The sequence below is a fragment of the Hevea brasiliensis genome, chromosome 13, assembly GCF_030052815.1.
Source record: "Hevea brasiliensis isolate MT/VB/25A 57/8 chromosome 13, ASM3005281v1, whole genome shotgun sequence".
Classification (NCBI taxonomy): Eukaryota; Viridiplantae; Streptophyta; class Magnoliopsida; order Malpighiales; family Euphorbiaceae; genus Hevea; species Hevea brasiliensis.
Genome location: NC_079505.1, coordinates 5,306,659 through 5,327,747, shown reverse-complemented (window position 1 = coordinate 5,327,747; position 21,089 = coordinate 5,306,659). Strand labels below are relative to the sequence as shown.

General features: G+C 32.0%; 2 protein-coding genes across 2 annotated transcripts; both read right to left on the bottom strand.

The window, feature by feature from the left end:
• Positions 1-5,666: 5,666 nt before the first annotated feature.
• LOC131172013 (probable leucine-rich repeat receptor-like protein kinase At1g35710) lies at positions 5,667-7,277 on the bottom strand. Its single transcript, XM_058132957.1, has one exon. It carries the CDS (start codon positions 7,275-7,277, stop codon positions 5,667-5,669), a length of 1,611 nt encoding a protein of 536 aa, XP_057988940.1.
• Positions 7,278-12,064: 4,787 nt separating this feature from the next.
• On the bottom strand, positions 12,065-18,187 carry LOC131172012 (probable leucine-rich repeat receptor-like protein kinase At1g35710). The gene is made up of 9 exons (XM_058132956.1): positions 18,182-18,187; positions 16,822-17,529; positions 15,214-15,407; positions 14,745-14,934; positions 13,343-13,538; positions 13,111-13,243; positions 12,415-12,486; positions 12,219-12,348; positions 12,065-12,073 (listed from the first exon to the last, which is right to left on the bottom strand). The coding sequence occupies exons 1-9, from the start codon at positions 18,185-18,187 to the stop codon at positions 12,065-12,067; spliced, it is 1,638 nt and encodes a 545-aa protein (XP_057988939.1).
• Positions 18,188-21,089: the final 2,902 nt, after the last annotated feature.

Below are 21,089 nucleotides of genomic sequence, written 5' to 3'. Positions count from 1 at the left end.
ATCGATTTGATACATTTATGATTTTAAAAAATAATTTTAGAATAATCCTTAGTGCAGTCAAATCTTAATTGATAAAAAATAAAAAATAAAAACAATCATTGTTATTGACTAGACTAATGCTTTATTTGAAATTATAATTGGTGTGTTGAAATAATGTTAGATGGAAAAACATTGTCATGATGAAATTGTAAGGTAAATGGCCTATGGACTAGATTGTAAAGCACATTTATTGAAGTTTTTGGGTAAAGGTGAGGAAGTGTATATGAATTGCAATTTGGAAGTTGAACAAATTGCTCCTTCAAACACTTCATAAGCATTTCTACTCTATTTGTCATGTATGAATTACATAAAATAAGGGTTATGCCTTAACCTAAAATTAAAATTGAAATTAAAAAGAAAAAGCATTTGGAAGTAAGGTCTCAAGAAGTTGTACATTATTTTCATTTCCCAAAGATTTAGTTCACTATATGAATACTAACGAGACTTCAGTGTTCCCTTCGCAAGCTCCCCCGTAGGGCAAGGTTGCTCAAATGCCTTCTTGAGCACTGCGAATACCAACAAGCCTTGACTTCATTGTTCTTTGACAAGCCCCTGGAAAATTATTTGGTGTTGTACAATGGATAAATTTTAACCGTTGATTATTCTTAGATTCAAATGAATCATACTCTAATGAATGATCATAATACAATAGTTGAATTCTAAAATTTCTCCGTATAGAAACTTTGAAAACTTGTTCACTTTGTGGAAAACTAAGATAGTTTGGTACAAAAGTTAACTTAGAGAATTAAAATAGAGCTTTATGTTCACATGTGCCAGTTTTACAAATAGAGAACTACAAAATCAGTTTTGCAAAAATTTAATTAAGATTTGAATTTTTCATTATTTTTTTAATAACATAAATTTTGTTTTTCAACTATTTTCTAAGTGGAAAACAATTACTTTTTTTATAATCAAACTTATACCGTAACTTTTTATACATATAATTGAATAATTATTTAGAATGATAAAAATAATCATATTATTATAAAATAAATGAATAACTACACATTGTTAAAAAATTTCAAAAATAAAATATATTTTACAATGATTTTTTTTTTTTTTATATAATTATGAAAGATAAGAATAATTTTCCATTTATTTTTTGAATTAGAAAATTATTGAGCGCGATTTTCATGTTTTCTCTTGCATTTTATAAAAAATAAAAATTAAAATTTTCTTAAAAAAAATAAAAAATAAAAAATATAAAAATTAATATAAAAACACTACCTACTATTTGGTAATTACTGATTATATTAAATTAATCGGTAATTACCAATTAAATAATAGTCTGTAAATGATGGTTAATTCTCACGTTCCCTACCATTTGCTCACGAATTACCTACTAATTATTTAGTTGGAAATTTTATTGACTAACGCTTTAGTAGTGATAAGTGCATAATTTATTAATTTTACTCCCATCACATTTAGTGTTTTTAATGTATCTTTATGTCTAATTCAATTGATTAAAGTATAGTTATCTATTACGCATATATTTAGAGAGTTGTTGAAATAATTATATTAAATAGAGAAATTTGACTCTTGCTGTATTTTTCAGTATTTTGGTGAAGTTCCGGAGCAATATAGTATAGAAGGAAGCTTGGAAAGATCGAAGGATTGAGAAGCATATGATTATCTTAGCTTAAATATTCTCTTCTCAAACCTCCCATATGATTATCTTGCAGATTTTAACTGTCAAAATTGAAAATATTAATATATTATGATTCTTTATTAGGCTATCAATTTAAAATTTTATGAATTAAAAATATTGGCTAAACTTGTATATTCTATGTTTAATTATTAAAGTCATATCTAATAATCGGATTTTTGTATTATAATTATATTTTTTTATAAAATAAATTTTAATTTACTGATAGTTATCATGAATAATTTTATGACATTTAATTTAATAATAAAATAAAATAAAAAATAAAAAATAAAAATAAGAAAACACATTAACAATAATCATAGTATTAAAATTTTGTTTGATGAAGGATGCAAATTATTGGGCAGTTCCATTAACCACGTGTCTTACATTTTACATAGGCTAACCTAATCCATTATGAATCAAGATCGGCAATTTCGATTTAGGAGTTAAAGGAATTGAAATTGAAATTATAAGATCTCTCCAGTATTTCTATTTGATTTTTATAGTTTTAATTTCTGATTTTTCAGTTAGTATAACTTGGTTCAAATCCTAATCGAACTGACTGATTGTACACTATAACTCCAAAGTGCGGGATGATATCTTCAAATACATATTATGGAATTGTCACTAAGAGTTATTGTTTGAAATGGTGTTGATGGAAAACCTAAAAGTTGAAATAAACTTTGTCTTTCATTTTCAAAAGATTAAGGGCTTAAAAATTTCATTAATTTTTCCTAGCCATCCCTCAATTTTAGAGTTTGTTACACTTATGTCTTTCATTTTTATTTTGTTATCATAAAATCCCTCAACTTAAGAAAACATTACATAAATGTATTTCATATTAGAATCTCATCATATCTCCGACTAATCTAATATGTGGTAGTATTACATTGTAAGATAAAAAGAAATGAAAGAAACTAAAGTGTCATATATGAAATTGATGTTAGTCTCTTTCTTGCAATTTCTACTTCATGTCTATTAATCAGGATAAATTATGACAACTGTCCCTGAACTTATTTAGTTGTAACATTACAGTCCTTCAACTTAAATATGTAACATAAAATCCTATCAATTTTTATATTTTGCACATTAAAATCCCTCTAACATCCAATTATCAGTTTTTCAGTTAGACACTGACCTGAACAGTTTCAGCATTGAGTTTAGTCAGTATTTATCTTTTCTCTCTCAAGCCATGTGTAAAATGAATCTTTTTTCTCTCTATAGACAGAATAATTTTTCATGCATAAAGAGAATAATTTTACATTTTGCATAAAAGAGGAAAGAGAAATATTGACTAAGCGTCATGCATGAGCTATTCACATCAGTTTCTACCTGAAAAATCAGTAATTGAAAGTGAGAGGGATTTTACTGTGTAAAATTTAAAAATTTATGGGATTTTATATTACATTTTAAAGTTAAAGGACTGTAGTGTTACAACTATATAAGTTCAGGAATAGTTATTGAAATTTATCCCTATTAATCATACAATAATTGGAAATCTGCAATTTCATAACTAAACACATAAATTTTGTATATTTAGCATAACAAATCATTCCAAAAAAACAAAAAAAAGAAGAAATTCCAACTTTAAAATCATAAAACCCATCTATCATACTTACCCCAAATTTTTTGCACAAGAAAAAAGTTCTCAAAACTATTTGACATTGAGTTTAAAATGTCAGAAAATATTTTTTTAGAAAAAGTACAATTTTAAATGTTATCGAAAAAAGTAATTTGAAAAAAATTATTTTCTTATTTTGGTGTTCTTATACTAAAACATATTAAATTTATTTAAATCATATTTAAGAAAATATTTTTCTTAACAGCAGTTCTAACAACAATACTAAACAAACTCGACCTTTTCATTTTATAGTGTGGGATTCTAGCATGAGAGACTTTTATGTAATATTTTTTAAATTGAGAGACTTTTATTTAATATTTTTGAAGTTGGGGGACTTTATGGTAACAATATGAAACTGAGGATGAAAGTGTAACAAACTCTAAGATTGAGAGAATATTGGCAAAAATTAACCAAAAATTTCTTGCCTACATTTATTCAAGTGTATACTTCCACTCAATTAACACATTACTAAAAATCACTGTGTATCCCACCAAAAAATATGGAGGTCCTACTAAAAACATAATTTCTTAAATTTTAATTGGTTTAGCTGTTGCTAATTATTCTCTATGAAAATAAGTGCATTGCGATGAAGTGGAGGAATTAGATAGCAGCTGCCCAGCAATTGCGCTTCAGCTTGCATAGTACAGGGCAGTGACGGCTCTGAAAAATAAAGTTAGTTTGACAAGAGCTGAGAAACAAACTGCATAGCCGGCCGGGACTGTGGGTTCATACGTATGCATGAGAATGCCAGAGTCACGGTGAACGCCAATTTGTCTTCAACTTCATGTGTCGGAGGAGATAACCTTTGGTCCAACATATTGTTCATCTCTACCTCAGTGTCTGCAGATTGTGATGAAATTCTAGAGATTAAATCACTTGGATGCTTTCCATTGATGATTTCCAACGCCAACACTCCAAAGCTATAGACATCGCATTTTTCAGTCACCTTCATTGTGTAGGCAAGCTCTGCAATGCCAAATATGTAGTTATAGTAGATAATTTACAATACTAACTCAATGTTTAGAGGAGTAACTACACAGTACATCACCTGGTGCTATATATCCATATGTGCCTGCTAGCATAGACTGATTGGAAGAGTCTAGGTTCAGAAGCTTGGCTATGCCGAAGTCTGAAACATGAGCTTCAAATTCTGAATCCAGCAGAACATTCTTGCTTGATATGTCAATGTGTCAATTGCATGTGCATGTCATGTATGACAAGGCATTTGCACCTTTTTTTACACATTCAACCTTTTATCCCAATATTCTCTCTTTGCTCATTCATTATTTACAGTGTCCAGATCCAGATTGCCCATCTGCAGGCACTCATAAAAAAAAAAGTGTCTTAGATGTGAGAAAAAAAGAACTTCACGATATTTCGATGTCTTATCTCTCTTTATGCTCTTCTCTTATCTCATTCAGAAACTCTTTCTCTCTCTCTGTCTCTTGATTCAGTGAATGAAATTTCTTCACAGCTAAAGTATTTCCTGATGCAAACTCAGCTTTATAGACCTTTTTCCATCCACACTCTCCAATGCATGTGCATATCAAAAAAATTCTTGGTTTGTTATATTTTCTTTTGTACAATGTTTTTCCATCAAAAATTGATGTGGCAAGCAACCCTTCACTATTCATTTCAACTTCTCTCTTTGAACCTCTCTTCCTTGCTTGGAACCTGAAGAACAGAACAACCAACATACATAAAAGAGCACCTGTTACTGAAACAGGGAGTAAAATTATAAGCATAATTTTAGTGCCCTTCTTCGAGACTTGTTTTTGCCCCGAGCAAGGGTCCAAGCCACTAAAATTGCCGCACAATCCTTTGTTACCACGCAAAGCTTCTATAGAAGCATGTTGAAAAGCTTTGCTATTGGGAATTGGACCCTGAAAGTGGTTGTAGGATATATCGATATTCCACAAACTATGCATTTCTTCAAAAGCGTTGGGGATGAAACCAGAGAGATTATTATGAGTGATAATCAGTTCCTCCAAGCTCTCAAGTTTCGCGAATTCTATAGGAATATTTCCTGTCAGCAAGTTATGACCCAAATCTAGCTGCGAGAGGTGAACCAACTCACCCAGCTGCTTTGGAATTGCTTTGTTCAACTTGTTGTGGCTCAAATTCAAGTAGTGTAGTTTCACCAAGTCACCAATATCTTCTGGAATTGGCTCGCTCAATCTGTTTGTGGACAAGTCCATGTACTCAAGATTGGTCAGAGATCCAAGTTCTGAAGGTATAGCTCCAGAAAGTTGATTTTGATTCAAAGCTAGCTCCAGCAGAGGCGTTAACTCTTCAAGTTCATTCGGAATCTTCCCATATATATGATTTGAAGAAAGATCAAGTTCACGTAGTTGCTTAAATTTAGTTGATTTCAGGTGGTATCATGCCAGTAATATCGTTTCCTGCAACACGTATGGTCTCTATTTGTGACCTCCATTTCCAAATGCTTGAGATCTGACCAGAAAATTTGTTGTGACTTAGATCCATGAATAGTAACTTTGAGTTGACAACGAAGTCCTCAAATGGGTTTCCGTCGAGTTGGTTACTACCAAGAAAAATTGTAACTAAGCTTGTGCACTTTCTCAAGCTTTCTGGGACTGGACCTCTCAAATTATTGTCTGTTGCATCCAAAACATGAAGTGATTCGCTTATGCAATTATTATGAGGCAAAAAAGAAGTAAACCGATTGCTAGAGAGTTCAAAAATCAACAAGTTGCTCAGATTACCCAAGGAAATGGGGCCAGTTAAGTGGTTGTCATAGACTGTTAAGAATTTTAAGGTCTTCAGATTACTCAAGGAAGCAGGAATAGAACCACTAAGTTGGTTGCTACGGAGTATTAAATGTTGTAACTCGCTCAAATTTCCCATGGAAGCAGGAATAGAACCAGTAAGTTGGTTAGAACGGAGATTTAACCATTGTAACTTGCTCAAATTACCCAAGGAAGAAGGAATAGAACCATTAAGTTGATTATCACCCAATTCTAGATGAGAAATAGACATTAAGTTTCCTAACTCTTCAGGAATGGAGCCGGAGAGTTGATTTCTGTAAAGATGAAGAAGGGTGAGGCTTGACAGACCACTTAGTGACTTTGGAATTGGGCCAGAAAGATTGTTTCCAAAAAGGCTTAGCCAGTTGAGAGACTTCAAGTTTCCAATTTCTGAGGGAATAGAACCAGAAAGTTGATTTTGGTACATAAACAATGCAGTTAGCTTTGTCAAGTTTCCAAAAGTGAAAGGGATAGAACCTTCTAGTCTATTGGTATCCATGAAAAGTTCAACTAAATTGGTGAGGTCTCCCATTTTCAAAGGAATAGTACCAGAAAATTGATTATCATAGAGGTGTAATGCAGACAACTTGGTCAAATTACACAGTGAAACAGGAATATGACCGTCTAAATAGTTGCTATATAAGAAAAGCTCAATGAGGGAACTTAACTGACCTATTTCTTCAGGAATTGAACCATTTAATTGATTTTCAGCTAAGTGCAGGATTTCAAGATTTGTTAGGAGGCCAATCCCTGACGGGATTATCCCTGATAACTGATTATTTGATAAATCAAGATATCTGAGTTTGGAAAGCAGAGTGATTTCAAGTGGGATGGTACCAAAAAGTCCATTGCAGCTGAAATCAATAAACTCAAGATCAGGAAAGGATGAGAAAGAAAGGTCGTGAAGCATACCGTTTAAACCTGCATTTGTCAAGTTTAATCGAAAGAGCCTTTCTTCACGGTTGCAATAAATTCCAAGCCAAGTGCACGGGCTTGTTTTTGGTTTGGAATTGGTGGCATTTGTTGGAAGTAGAGACCATGAAGATAGGTTGAACTGTTCCTGGTTTTGAAGACTGGCTGCCCATTTGAGAAGAGCATTTGCTTCATCAGTAGAGTCTGAAGCAACATGATGCGAAAAATGTAACAGAAAGAAAAGAACAAGGGAAACAAGGGAAGGTAGATTCTCGAAAGTCAATCTTGCCATTGTTGTTTACTCTACATTTCAGAATTCCATGGATATATATATATAGCTTTAGTGCACTATGAATACTAACAAGACTTGACCCAGTGTTCCTTTCACAAGCTCCCTCTTGGACACGGTTGCTCAAATGCCTTCTTTAGCACTGCGAATACTAGCAAGCCTTGACTTCATTGTTCTTTGACGACCCCTTGGAAAATTATTTGGTGTTGTATAATGATAAATTTTAATAGTTGATTATTATGAGATTCACGCGAAGACTACCATGATAAATTATTATAATACAACAGTTATAATCTAAAATTTCTCCATCAAGACACTCTAAGGACTTATTTACTTGTGAAAAACTAAGATAGTTTTGTAAAAAATTTTTCTTTTAAAACTAGAAAATAGAGTTTTGCTTTCACATGTGCCAATTTTACAAATAGAGAATTGCAAAACTAATTTTCCAAAATTTAATTAAGATTTGGATTTTCCATTGTTTTCTTTTATAACAAAAATTTTGTTTTCCAGCTATTTTCTAAATAGAAAACAATGACTATTTTATAATCAAAGTTATACCATAACTCTATATAACTAAAATTAAATAATTATTTAGAAAAATATTTATTTGTAATGATAAAAATTAATTATTTTATTATAAAATAAATGAATAACACGTTAAAATTTTCAAAAATAAAATAACTTTTAAAATATATTTTACAATGATTTTGTTTTTTTATAATTATGAAATATATGAATAATTTTCTTTTATTTTTTGAATTAGAAAATCAGGTAAACACATTTTGCATGTCCTCTATTGTTTTCTATAAAAAATGAAAAATTTAGATAATAATTTAAAGCATAGTGTTGAGTAAAAATGTTTATTAAATACTAATAAGACTTAACTATTAGATTACAAAACTAGACTTGGTGTTCATTTCTCTAGCCTCCAAGCTCAAGGTTATTCAATTAACCTTTTTATCTAATAAGACTTGGGTTTGGTTCGACAATATTAACTGTCATAATAACTGTCAACTGTTTTAGTAGCTATCAATTGTTTTACTAGTTGTTAGTGGTTAGATAATAACTGTTAATTGTTAGCTATTTTATAGTAATTTAAAGTATGAGTATTCTATAAAAATATATGTTAGATTAGCTGTTAAATGTAAAAATAATGGTATCATCTCATTGACCCTAATTAAAACACTCACTCGGTATCTAAAAATTAGGAGGAATAACTTTTAATGAACTACTCTCTTAACTTCTAAATGCTAATATAAATATTTTGCCACCAAACAATATAAACTTATGAATCTCCATAATAATATGATTATTTGGCTAATTTTAATTGTCAAAATTGAAAATATTAATATATATTATGATTATTTATTAGGTTATCAATTTAAAATTATATGAATTAAAAATATTGACTAAACTTGTATTTTAATTATAAAAGTCATATCGAATAATCGGATATTTCTATTATAATTTTATTTATTATAAAATAAATTTTATTTTACTGATAGTTATCATGAAAAATTTGATAAAAATTAATTTAATAATAAAAATAAAATAAAAAATTAAAAAATAAAAATAAGAAAACACCTTAACAATCATGGTATTAAAATTTTGTCTGATGAAGGGATCCAAATTATTGGGCACTTCCATTAACCACTTGTCATACATTTTACATAGGCTAACCTAACCGATTATGAATCAAAATCGGCAATTTTGATTTAAGAGTTAAAGAAATTGAAATTGAAACTGTAAGATCTCTTTACTTTCAGTTTGGTTTAGATTTTGAATTTAATTTTGACAAAGTTAAATAGTTGAATTTTTTAAAAATATTTTTGTTTCTTTTAAAAAGTGCATATATATAGTAATTTTCATAAATATCTTACTTATTGTTATTTTATTAATACTTTTATCAAGATATATTTATATCAATTTACATGTATTAAAATTAAATCTTTTCTCTGAATTGCTTTTAAGGTATATTTCTCCTTATTGATCGATTTGATATATTTATGATTTTAAAAAATAATTTTAGAATAATCCTTAGTCCAGTCAAATCTTAATTGATAAAAAAATATAAAAACTATCATTGTTATTGACCAGACTAATGCTTTATTTGAAATTATAATTGGTGTGTTGAAATAATGTTAGATGGAAAAACATTGTCATGATGAAATTGTCAGGTAAATGGCCTGTGGACTAGATTGTAAAGCACAATTATTGAAGTTTATGGGCAAAGGTAAGGAAGTTTATATGAATTGCAATTTGGAAGTTGAACAAATTGCTCCTTCAAACACTTCATAAGCATTTCTACTCTATTTGTCATGTGTGAATTACATAAAATAAGGGTTATGCCTTAACCTAAAATTAAAATTGAAATTAAAAAAGATAAAGCATTTGGAAGTAAGGTCTCAAGAAGTTGTACATTATTTTTCATTTTCCAAAGATTTATAGAGTATGAAAACTTTTTGCCTACATTCAAATATATATTGATATGGTAAAACCAATCTTGGTTTAGACTGTTATTAAGCTGATATAAATACAAGTTTGTACAGAGAAGGATAACTCTCTACAATAGAAGAGTTTGATACATCTACAACTACTTAACAACAGATGAGCATACATGATATACATGTACAATATCTTTAATACTCCCCATAATTCTATCTCGGATGGGGTTGAATTGTTAGTCTAGTAGTGAGTTATTGATTATGCCATCTAGACAACGCTTTTGTATGAATATCGGCCAGTTGGTCCTCAAAGGATAAGAGGCAGACTTCAAGTTGACGGAAGGAGACTAGGCCACGAACATAATGATGCTTAACTTCAATATATGTTTCGTGCATGCATGAAACAGGGGTTGGTGGAAAGATATGTTACCCCTACATTATCACACCACAAGATGGGTATAATAGGAGAAGTATTTGATATTTTCCAAAGCAAATATTGGATCCATATGACTTTTCTTGCAGCTGCACAGTGTGGTATTTCATCAATCAAGGAATGGGCTACAGTGTTCTGCTTCTTTGTGAACCAAGGGATGAGATTATTTCCTATGAAAATGGCATAACTAGATGTTGATTTCTAGTCATCCACAATCGGTGCCCAATCAAAACCACTGTATATGTTAAGTGCAAAACCAACCAACTTGGAAAGAAGAAGCCCATATTGCACTGTTGCTCTAAGATATCGTAAAATTCTTTTCATTGCCACCCAATGAGTCTCAGTAGGATTATGGACAAATTGTGACACTTTATACACTTGAAATGATATGTTAAGTGGGTTAGAGATAAATATTGCAAGCCTGCACAATTGTGCAGTACAAGTGTGGGTCTTTTGCTGGTTCGCCTATTGCCAAGTTGAGTTTCTCATTAGTGTTGGCTGGAGTAGATATCTCATTACACTGATCCATGCTAGCTTCAGTTAAAAGATCTAGAATGTACTTGGTTTGGGTGAGGAGCAAACCTTTGGAATTACGAGTTGCTTCAATACCAAGAAAGTAGTCAAGAGTGCCCAAATCTTTTAGCATAAAGTCATGTTGGAGAGAGCGATGACTTATTGCAAATGTGTACTAGAGCTACCAGTTAAGATAACATGTTGTCCCAAAATAGTCCAAGAGGGGGGTGAATTGGACTTAACCAATTTTTCGGCCCTTGCTTGTAGCCATGGCTTTGTTAAACTAGATGCTCCTATATATATAGTGAAAGTGATATGTGTTTCAAGAATGTGTCCCTAAATTGCAATTTGAGTCTCAATCAATATTTATAGCAATTTTTAACATAACATGTGCATAGAATTTAAATTAAACAAAAGTAAAGAGATTGAGATTAGAGAAATCAAACATAATGATTTTTATAGTGGTTAAGCTTAACTAGCCTACATCCACTCTCTCAAAGAACCCTCTTTGAGTCTTCTCTCCACTATTTGCTCTTTTAAAGGCAAGAGACCAAAAGCCCTTTACAACTCTTTCAACACCAAGCTTTTACCAAGGTAGCTTGAACCCTTAGACAAGTGCTATCTCAAGCACTCACACTCTCAAGCTTCAATAGGTGCTTGTACAACCTCTCTTAAATGCAATTTAATGTTTTAACACTCACTCTCACTCAATACAAATCAAACTATAAAGAAGAGATGAGTTGATTTGTCAATGGCAGCTCAAACACTTTAAAGCTCTTGAATGAAAGCAATAAATAAAAAATCAAGATTGGAGTGCAATTGTAAGCTTTCATCAAGTGTAAAATAAAGTAAAGAAGGTGTATTTATAGTTCCAAATCATTAACTATTTGAAACCTTTTTGGAATGTTATACACTCTGTTCTAGGCAAAATAGCCATTATTTTGTTTTTTTGTACGAAGTAGAGCAACTCTGATCATTTAGCAAACTAATGAAATTTTTAGCGACAGTAATAAACTAATTAGCAAACTATAATTTTAGCCAACACATTAGCAAACTAATATTTTAGCAAGCAAGTTAGCAAACTAATTTACCAGATGCCTATTTCAAATTGTAATATTTAAAAATCTAACTTAGATCTTAAGAAAAATATATATTCCAATAGAAATATCCAAGGTTATGATCAGAGAAAATTTTATAAAATAATTAAAAGAAAAGTTAATTTTTGAGCTCCAATTGACTAAAACTTTCATCTATTCTTTTTACACAAGTCCTAAGACTCAATTCCTAACTCTATGACTTTCATACCTTTACTTTGAGTTTTAGCTTTTATAATCTTGTTCTTTCTCAACTTTGATTCATCTTGAGATGCCTTTGAGTGCTCTTCCTCCTTAGATGCAACCTCAAAGAATCTTCATGAATAAGAGAAAGAATCTACACATCACTTAAAATTGAGTTAGATAAATTCTATTTGAGTTTTATTGTCATCAAAATCAATGCTCATTTTGAGCTACACGGGGTCAACATAACATTTTCCACATGTACCAAGTAATAGACCTGACAAGTAGGCGTGGAGGAGTAGAACAAAGAAGAATCGGCGTTAGACACCTTGAAACCAACATATGACAAATTTGCAGCAAGCCCTTTATACCATTGACTTGGTGCTTGGCGAAGACCATACAACGACCTGTAAAATTTTCAAACATAGTTTTGTTTATCAAGATCAACAAAGCCAAATGGCTAAACCATATACACATCATTGTCAAAATCACCATGAAGAAAAGCATTAGAAACATTAAGCTGCAAAGGTCCCGTCCATTTGATACTGCAAGAGATAGAATTATTATGATACTAGTGGTTTTGACAACTAGGGAAAAAGTCTCCATAAAGCAATGCTAGGGCGCTGATGAAAGTCCTTACCAACAAGATGCGCTTTGTAATAGTCAATAGAGCCACATTGCTTTTGCTTTATCCGAAACACCCACTTCAATCCTATGACGTCATTGGGCACTTCCATTAACCACATTTCTTTTCGCATAGGTTAACTTATGTTAGGATCTATTCAAATTGATTCTAAATTAAAATCGCTATTTCGATTTAAGAGCTAAAGGAACTAAAATTAAAATCGTAAGGTCTCTTTGGTTTTAGTTTGGTTTAGATAGCAACTACTAATTATTCTTTATGAAAGTAAGTGCATTGCTATGAAGGGCAGGAATTAGATAGCAGCTGCCCAGCAATTGCACTTCACCTAGCATAGCACGGGAGGCAGTGACGGCTCTGAAAAATAAAGTTAGTTTGACAAGAGCTGAGAAACAAACTGCATAGCTAGCTGGGATTGTGGGTTCATACATATGCATAAGAATGTTAGAGTCATGGTGAACGCCAATTTGTCTTCAACTTCATGTGTCAGAGGAGATAACCTTTGGTCCAATTTATTGTTCATCTCTACCTCAATATCTGCAGATTGTGTGAAATTCTTGAGATTAAATCACCTGGATGCTTTCTATTGATGATTTCCAATGCCAACACTCCAAAGCTATATATATTGCATTTTTCAGTGACCTTCATTACGTAGGCAAGTTCTGTAATGCCAAATATTTAGTTATAATAGATAATTTATAATACGAACTCAATATTTAGAGGAGTAACTACATAGTACATCACCAGTTGTTATACATCACCAGTTGCTATATATCCATATGTGCCTGCTAGCATAGATTGATTGGAAAAGTCTAGATTGAGAAGCTTAGCTATGATGAAGTCTGGAACAAGAGCTTCAAATTCTGAATCTAGTAGAATATTCTTGCTTGATATGTCTCTATGAATAATTGGTGGTAAGCAGTCATGGTGCATGTATGGCAAGGCATTTGCCACACCCTTTATGACATTCAATGATTGTGCTTTGAGGTTTAACAAAACCAAAAATAGGGAATAAATAATTCAAAGCAATTCGGCCAGCAAGTAAATAACTAAACTTGCATTATTGTAACTCCAAAACACTAATAACCCAAGATCAATTTGCGCCCAAAAACTCTAGCAACTCTAAACAATCCCAAACAACACAAAACAAAGTAAAACAAAGTAATTGAAACAAAGAATTCAAGTGCATGCCAGGGCTGGATGTGGAACATTTGATTGAAACCAATTAGGGTTTCGGTTGGAATGTTGTGCCAATGGTGAAAATATTCCAGATCTGGATTTCTCCTTCAAAGAACACGTTCAAGATGGATCTTGAACAGTCTTGCACAATCTTGAATGAATCTCCAAGCTAAGGTTGTAATTGATGTTCAAAGAAAAATAGAAAATAAAAATAGAACATAAATGAACTTGTTGATCTCCTTTGGACACGTTGAATGCCACCAATGAAGTACAGCAAGGATCTTGAACCTTCAATTTTTGATAAGTAAAGCACCACAAACAAAGAAAGAACAATAAAGAACAAGTTGCTATTCTAATGGTGATAAGTCTCTCAAACTCATGTTGCTCTTAGAAAGAGATAAGTGAATAAAAGAATAACCAGAAAGCTTAATTTTATTAATCTGAATCAAGATGCACGTCTAATGGAGTAAAGGACTGTTTATAGTCTCTCCAGAACAAAACTAATCCTACTTCAACAAGAATTAGAAAAACAACAACCTAAGCAAATTAGGAGTCATGAAATAACTAAAACACTTCAAATAAAATAAAGACTAGAAGCATAAATGATTAGGATTTCTTCAAAATGTCACTTTTGGATCCCTCTTGGCTGTCACACACCCATGGATCTTTCTTGGGCCCCCATGCATCTTTCCAAAGCTACCAAGCCACTTAACTAAGGATTTCATTATTGGGCCTCTTTTAGGTCCCGTTCTTTTAATTCAAATAGATTAAGTCCATTTTCATAAGTCCAGCCCAATTTTCTTTCTTTTAAATGCCTAGTATGCTTCCTAGCCCATTCTTGCCTTAGCCCATGGTGTGCAAGAAACTGGCCTATTTGTGTGCCATATTTGAGGCACATTCTTGGAAAGGATTTGTCCTCAAATCCAATGCTTTGCAACTAAAAATTGCATTACTTGAATCTTGAGTTCCCCCCTTTCTTAACACCTTGTTCATCATCAAATTCTCCTTCTTGAACTTGCTAAAGGCTTTTTGATTCTTGCACACTTGTGATGGATTGAAAGAGACAAACATAATGATGGCACCATGAACAAAGGTTGATTGCCATGCACAACTCTTGATTAGTTGATATACACATAAAGGCATCATATCATGAAATTTTTCGCCATTGATGGACCTGCAATTTGGCAAAGATAAGGCAAAATCATTGTGAATGATTAGTGAAGAAGAAATTATATTCTCATGAGGCTTCTTCTTCTTGGGCTGTTAGAATCAAGGTTGAAGGAATGACATCTTCCTCTATGACTGCATGTTTATTATGTGTGCATGAATTTGTTTTTAGCACCTTTTCTTCTTGCATATCACATGCTTCCATAGAGCTATCTTGCTTTCCCTCTTGCACAAGTGCATTAGTCATTTTTCCCATTTCCTCTTGTGAAGGCGGTGAACTTTCTACCTCCATTGGGTGGAACTTTGACTCCTCCCCCTTCTAGCATGCTTCCTAGCCCATTCTTGACTTAGCCCATGGTGTGCAAGAAATTGGCCTATGTGTGTGCCATATTGAGGCACATCATTCAACCTTTTATCCCAATCGAATTCTTTCGTAGCTTCTTCATTACTTGACATTGTGGCTAGATTGCCCATCTCCAGCTACTCATAGACCAAAGATGAGTGTCTTGGATGTGAGCAAAAGCTGTAGAACTTCATAATATTTTGATGTCTTATCTTTGTTAATTCTCTTATCTCGTTTAAAAACTCTTTCTGATCTGTTGTCTCACCATGATTCAGTAAATGGAATTTCTTCACAGCTAAAGTATTTCTAGATGGCAACTTAGCTTTATAGACCTTTCCAAATCCACCCTTTCCAACGTAGTGCATATCATCAAAATTCATGGTTGCTTGTATAGGGGTGTGCAATTGTTTGATTCGGTTCTGAATTGAACCAAATTGTAAAAACGGAACTACTGAAAATAATATTTTTATGAACCAAAATCAAACCAAATTAATAGTAAAACTGAATCAAACTGAAGCAAAAAAAAAAAATTGGTTCAGTTCAGTTTGGTATGATCGGTTTTGAAACATCTCCGGTGCATGGTTGCAGAGCTGACTCCTCCCGAAAAAAAAAAAAAAAAAAATTCTCAATTCATGAATGCAAAATCACAAACACAGAATGGAAACAAAGATTAAAAATCAAAATTGTATCAATTAACTCAAATGCATCAAATACATGTCAATCTCAACAGATATGCAAGCCTTAAAAAAAAAATGCAAGCCTCGGATCAAACTCAGACGTATCGTATGAATTTAAGCAGATGAAGAAGCGAAGAGCTCATGAACACAAGATTGCAGATTAGTAGATCTAAGTAGAACAGAGCAATAAACCAAGATAGAAAATCCAAGCAAAGCATATCTATTCCCCCAAAAGAAACTGCAACAGAGTCCTTGCTGAAGCAAAAGGCACGACCAGTGGAGCCGTGCAATTCTGGCACAAAGGACAAAATAACTGAGGAAGAAAGGCAAGGAGAGGAACTGAAGAAGAAAAGGAAGGAGAAGGGATGAGACTGTTGAAGTGATGAAATGAGAGACAAGCAAAAGAAAAAGGAGGAGGAGGAGGAGGAGGAGGAGGAGGGAGAGGGTGGGAGGACTTGATTGTCGACATGATAAAATGGGAGAAGGAAAAAATGAAGAGGTGGTGTAAAAACGATGTAGCATTAAAGGGGGCCAAAATTATTTTGGTTCGGTTAGTACAATTTTTCACTTAATTGACCAAACCAAACCAAATAACCAATTTTTTCACAAAATTAAAACTGATACCGAATTGAACAACTAAAAAATTGAATCGAACAACCAAATTAAATCAGTTCGATTAAATTTCAGTTTTAACCATTAAATGCTCACCCCAGCTTGTATGATTTCTTTATACATTGTTTTTCCATCAAAAATTGATGTGGCAAGCAACCCTTCACTACTCATTTGAACTTCTTTCTTTGAACGTCTCTCCCTTGCTTGGAACCCGATACATGAAAGGCTCCAACCAAGTTACTGAAACAGGGAGTTAAATTACAAGCACAATTTTCTTGCGCTTCCTCAATATTTGCTTTTGCCCCGAGCTCCAACCATTAACGTTGTCGAACAATTCTTTGTTACCACGTAGAACTTCTATAGAAGCATGTTGACAAGGTTTGCTATAGGGAATTGGACCATGCAACCAGTTGTAGGATATATGAACATTCCACAAAACGTGCATTTCTTTAAAAGCCTTGGGGATGAAACCAGAGAGATTATTATGAGAGAGAATAAGTTCCTCCAAGCTCTCAAGTTTTGTGAATTCTGTCGGGATCTTTCCTGTTAGCATGTTATGACCCAAATCTAGCCGCAGCAGGCGAACAAACTCACCCAGCTGCTTTGGAATTGCTTTGTTCAACTTGTTGTGGCTCAAATTCAAGTAGTGTAGTTTGTCCAAGTCCCAAATATCTTCTGGAATTGACTCGCTCAATCTGTTTGTGGACAAGTCCATGTACTCAAGCTTGGTCAGAGATCCAAGTTCTGAAGGTATAGCTCCAGAAAGTTGATTTTGATTCAAAGCTAGCTTCAGCAAAGGCGTTAACTCTCCAAGTTCATTCGGAACCTTTCCAGATATATGATTTGAAGAAAGATCAAGCTCAAGTTGTTGCTTAAAGTTTCCAATCTCAGTTGGAATTATGTCAGTAACATTGTTTCCGGAAACAAATATGGCCTGTACTTGTGAACTCCATTTCCAAACGCTTGTGATCTGACCAGAAAATTTGTTGACTTAGATCCATGCGTTGTAAGTTGAAGTTGACAACAAAGTCCTCAAATAGGTTTCCATCGAGTTGGTTACTTCCATGCAAAATAGTAACTAAGCTCGTGCAATTTCTCAAGCTTTCTGGGATTGGACCTTTCAAATTTTTGTCGCTTGCATCAAAAACCACCAGTGATTCGCTTATGCAATTATTAGAAGGCAAAAAAATAGTTAAAGAAGCAGGAATAGAACCACTAAGTTGGTTACTATGGAGATATAAATAATATAACTCTAAGTTGGTTGCCATGGAGATATAAATAATATAACTCGCTCAAATTTCCTAATGAAGCAGGAATAGAACTACTAAGTTGGTTACCATAGAAATATAAATATTGGAACTCGCTCAAATTACCTAAGGAAGCAAGAATATGACCGTTGAGATAGTTGCTATACAAGAAAAGCTCAGTAAGGAACTTAACTGACTTACTTCTTTAGGAATCGAACAATTTAATTTACTTGATAAATCAAGATATCTGAGTTTGGAAAGTTGAGTGATTTCAAGTGGGATGGAACCAAAAAGTCCATTCAAGCTGAAGTCAATAAACTGAAGATCAGGAAAGGATCTATGAGAAAGAAAGGCTGTGGAGCTTACTGTTTAAACCTGCATTGTTCAGGTTTAATCGAAAGGCCCTTTCTCTACAGTTGCAATAAATTCCAAGGGACTTCGCATGGGCTTGTTTTTGGTTTGGGACTGGTGGCATTTCCAGGAAGTAGCCGCTATGAAGACACATTGAACTGTTCCTAGTTTTGAAGACTAACTGCCCATTTGAGAAGAGCATTTGCTTGTTCTGCAGAGTTTGAAGCGGCTTGAAGCGAAAAATTTAACAGAAAGAAAAGAACTAGGGAAACAAGGGAAGGTAGATTCTCCAAGGTGAATGTTGCCTTATAGTTTGTTTATCCTGAATTTCAGAACTCTACCTACACATATATGGGATAAATTTTAACAACTGTCCCTGAACTTATACAGTTATAACACTACAATAATTTAACTTTAAAATGTAACATGAAACCCCCTAAACTTTTAAATTTTGCACAGTAAAATCCCTTTGACTTTTAATTACTGATTTTTCAGTTAGAAACTGATGTGAATAACTCCCGCATGACATTTAGTTAACATTTTTCTCTCCTCTCTTATGCAAAGTGTAAAATTATTCTCTTTAAACATGAAAAATTATTCTATCTATAGAGAGAAAAATGATCCAATTTACACATGGCTTGAGAAAAAAAAGAGAAATACTGACTAAGCTCCATGCTGGAACTGTTCAAGTCAGCGTCTAACCGAAAAACTTGTAATTGGAGATTATAAAGATTTTACTGTACAAAATTTGAAAGTTGGTGGGGTTTTATGTTATATTTTTACAATGAGAGAATGTAATGTTACAACTAAATAAGTTCAGGGATAATTGTCAAAATTTATCCCACATATATGTATCTTTAGTTCACTATGAATGCTAACAAGACTTGATTTCTGTGTTCCTTTCACACATCCCCCATTGCACAAGGTTGTTCAATTACCTTCTTTAGCACTGTGAATACCAATAATACTTCACTAATCAATATATATGATGGATAAATTTTAATCGTTAATTATGATAAAGTTGTATTTTAAAATTTCTATTCTCCCTTAGTCTTAGGGGTAGAAATTTTAGAATATAGGAAATCCTTGCATGGGTATATACACCCATTTAATCAGAAATTGACATGTAATTTAAAATTATAGCGGGCCTTATCTAAAAACATAATAGAGCTTATTATATAGGAAAATTCTTACATGCACTCAGATTTATACACACATCTAATCAAAAAATCGACATGTAATTTGAAATCATCATGTGCCCTATCTAAAAATATGCTATATATATATATATATATATATATATATATATATATATATATATATATATATATATATATGATCTTGTATGGTGTGTACCATCATAATCAATACTTAAAATATATTCATCATAAATACAACGACTACATTGAATAATTGCTCGGCTCAAGATTGTTCAATTATCTTTTCTAGTGTTGTGAATACAAACAAGACTTACTGTTCAATTACAAAGACTTGACTTCAATGTTCTTTTCACAAGCCTCCCGTTACTTAAGGTTGTTCAATTACTTTTTATAGAGCTATATATAAATTTATGAATCTTCATAATTATATGATTATCTGGTAGATTTCAACTGTCAAAATTAAAAATATTAATATATTATAATTATTCATTAGGTTATCAATTTAAAGTTTATATGAATTAAAAATATTGATTAAACTTGTATATTTTACGTTTAATTATTAAAGTCGTTTCTAATAATCGGATATTTCTATTATAATTTTATTTTTTATAAAATATATTTTATTTTACTCAAAATTATCATGAATTATTTGATTAATTTTAGTTTAAAAATAAAAATAAAAATAAAATAACACTTTAATAATTTATGTACGTCATAATTTAAGTTTAATATTTTTAGACTATAATTAATTAATGAGTTCGCTTTTAAAAAATTAATTTCACGCAAAAATATAATTATATTAAAATTTTGGGTAGCGAAGGGTAGGGGTGTGCAGTTTTCGGTTTTAACCGAAAAACCGAACCGAACCGATTAATTCGGTTCAATCGGTTCGGTTTTAAAATTTAATCGGTTTGGTTCGGTTTTTAATTTTGATAATTTCGGTTAATCGATTCGGTTCGGTTATTTTTATAAAAAAATCAAAAAAACCGAACCGAACCGAAATTATTAATATATATAGGAAATCAAAAAAAATCGAATCGAACCGAATCGAATCGAATCGAACCGAAATCAAAGAAAACCGAACCGAACCTAAAGATTTTTGAGTTTTGATTTCCAATTTTTTTTGTTTTTATGTTTTTATTATTTAGATTTAATGTTAAAAATATGAAATTTTATAAATTTCAGTTTTATCGGTTTAAAACCGAACCGAACCGAAATTTATCGATTCGATTCGGTTCGGTTTTCTCTTATCAATCGGTTCGGTTCGGTTTTTAAAATTTTCGATTTTCGATTTTTTCGGTTCGGTTCCGTTCTGAACCGAACCGACCGTTTGCACACCCCTAGCGAAGGGATACAAAATGATTGGGCACGCATGCTCCTTCCACTAACCACGTATCTCATATTTTACAGTGGTTAACCATCGATTTGTCCGAACCGATTTTGAATAAAAATCGGAAATTTTGATTTAAGAGTTAAAAGAAATTGAAATTGAAATTGAAAACCTAACATCTCTTTAATTTCAGTTGGGTTCAAATTTTGATCAAATGAAACGGTTATTTTTTTTTTTGAAAAAATAGTAATAGATATAGCAATTTTGATAAATATCTCACATTTTTATTAATATTTTTATCAAGGTATACTTCTATCAATGCACGTATATTGAAATTAAATATTTTTCTGAATTATTTTTAGGTGTATTTCTCCACATTGATCGATTTTGATGAATGACAACGGCGTTGTTGGAGAGAGACAGAATAACGATATATGAACGA

Excerpts from the sequence above, each read along its gene's own strand:
- LOC131172013 (XM_058132957.1), bottom strand. The coding sequence starts at position 7,277 with ATGGCAAGATTGACTTTCGAGAATCTACCTTCCCTTGTTTCCCTTGTT.
- LOC131172012 (XM_058132956.1), bottom strand. Across the intron at positions 15,408-16,821 it reads AGCGCAAGAAAATTGTGCTT|CTGGAGATGGGCAATCTAGC; the intron begins GTAATTTAACTC and ends GTCTATGAGTAG. Across the intron at positions 13,539-14,744 it reads AGAATTTGATGATGAACAAG|GGTGTGGCAAATGCCTTGCC; the intron begins GTGTTAAGAAAG and ends AATGTCATAAAG.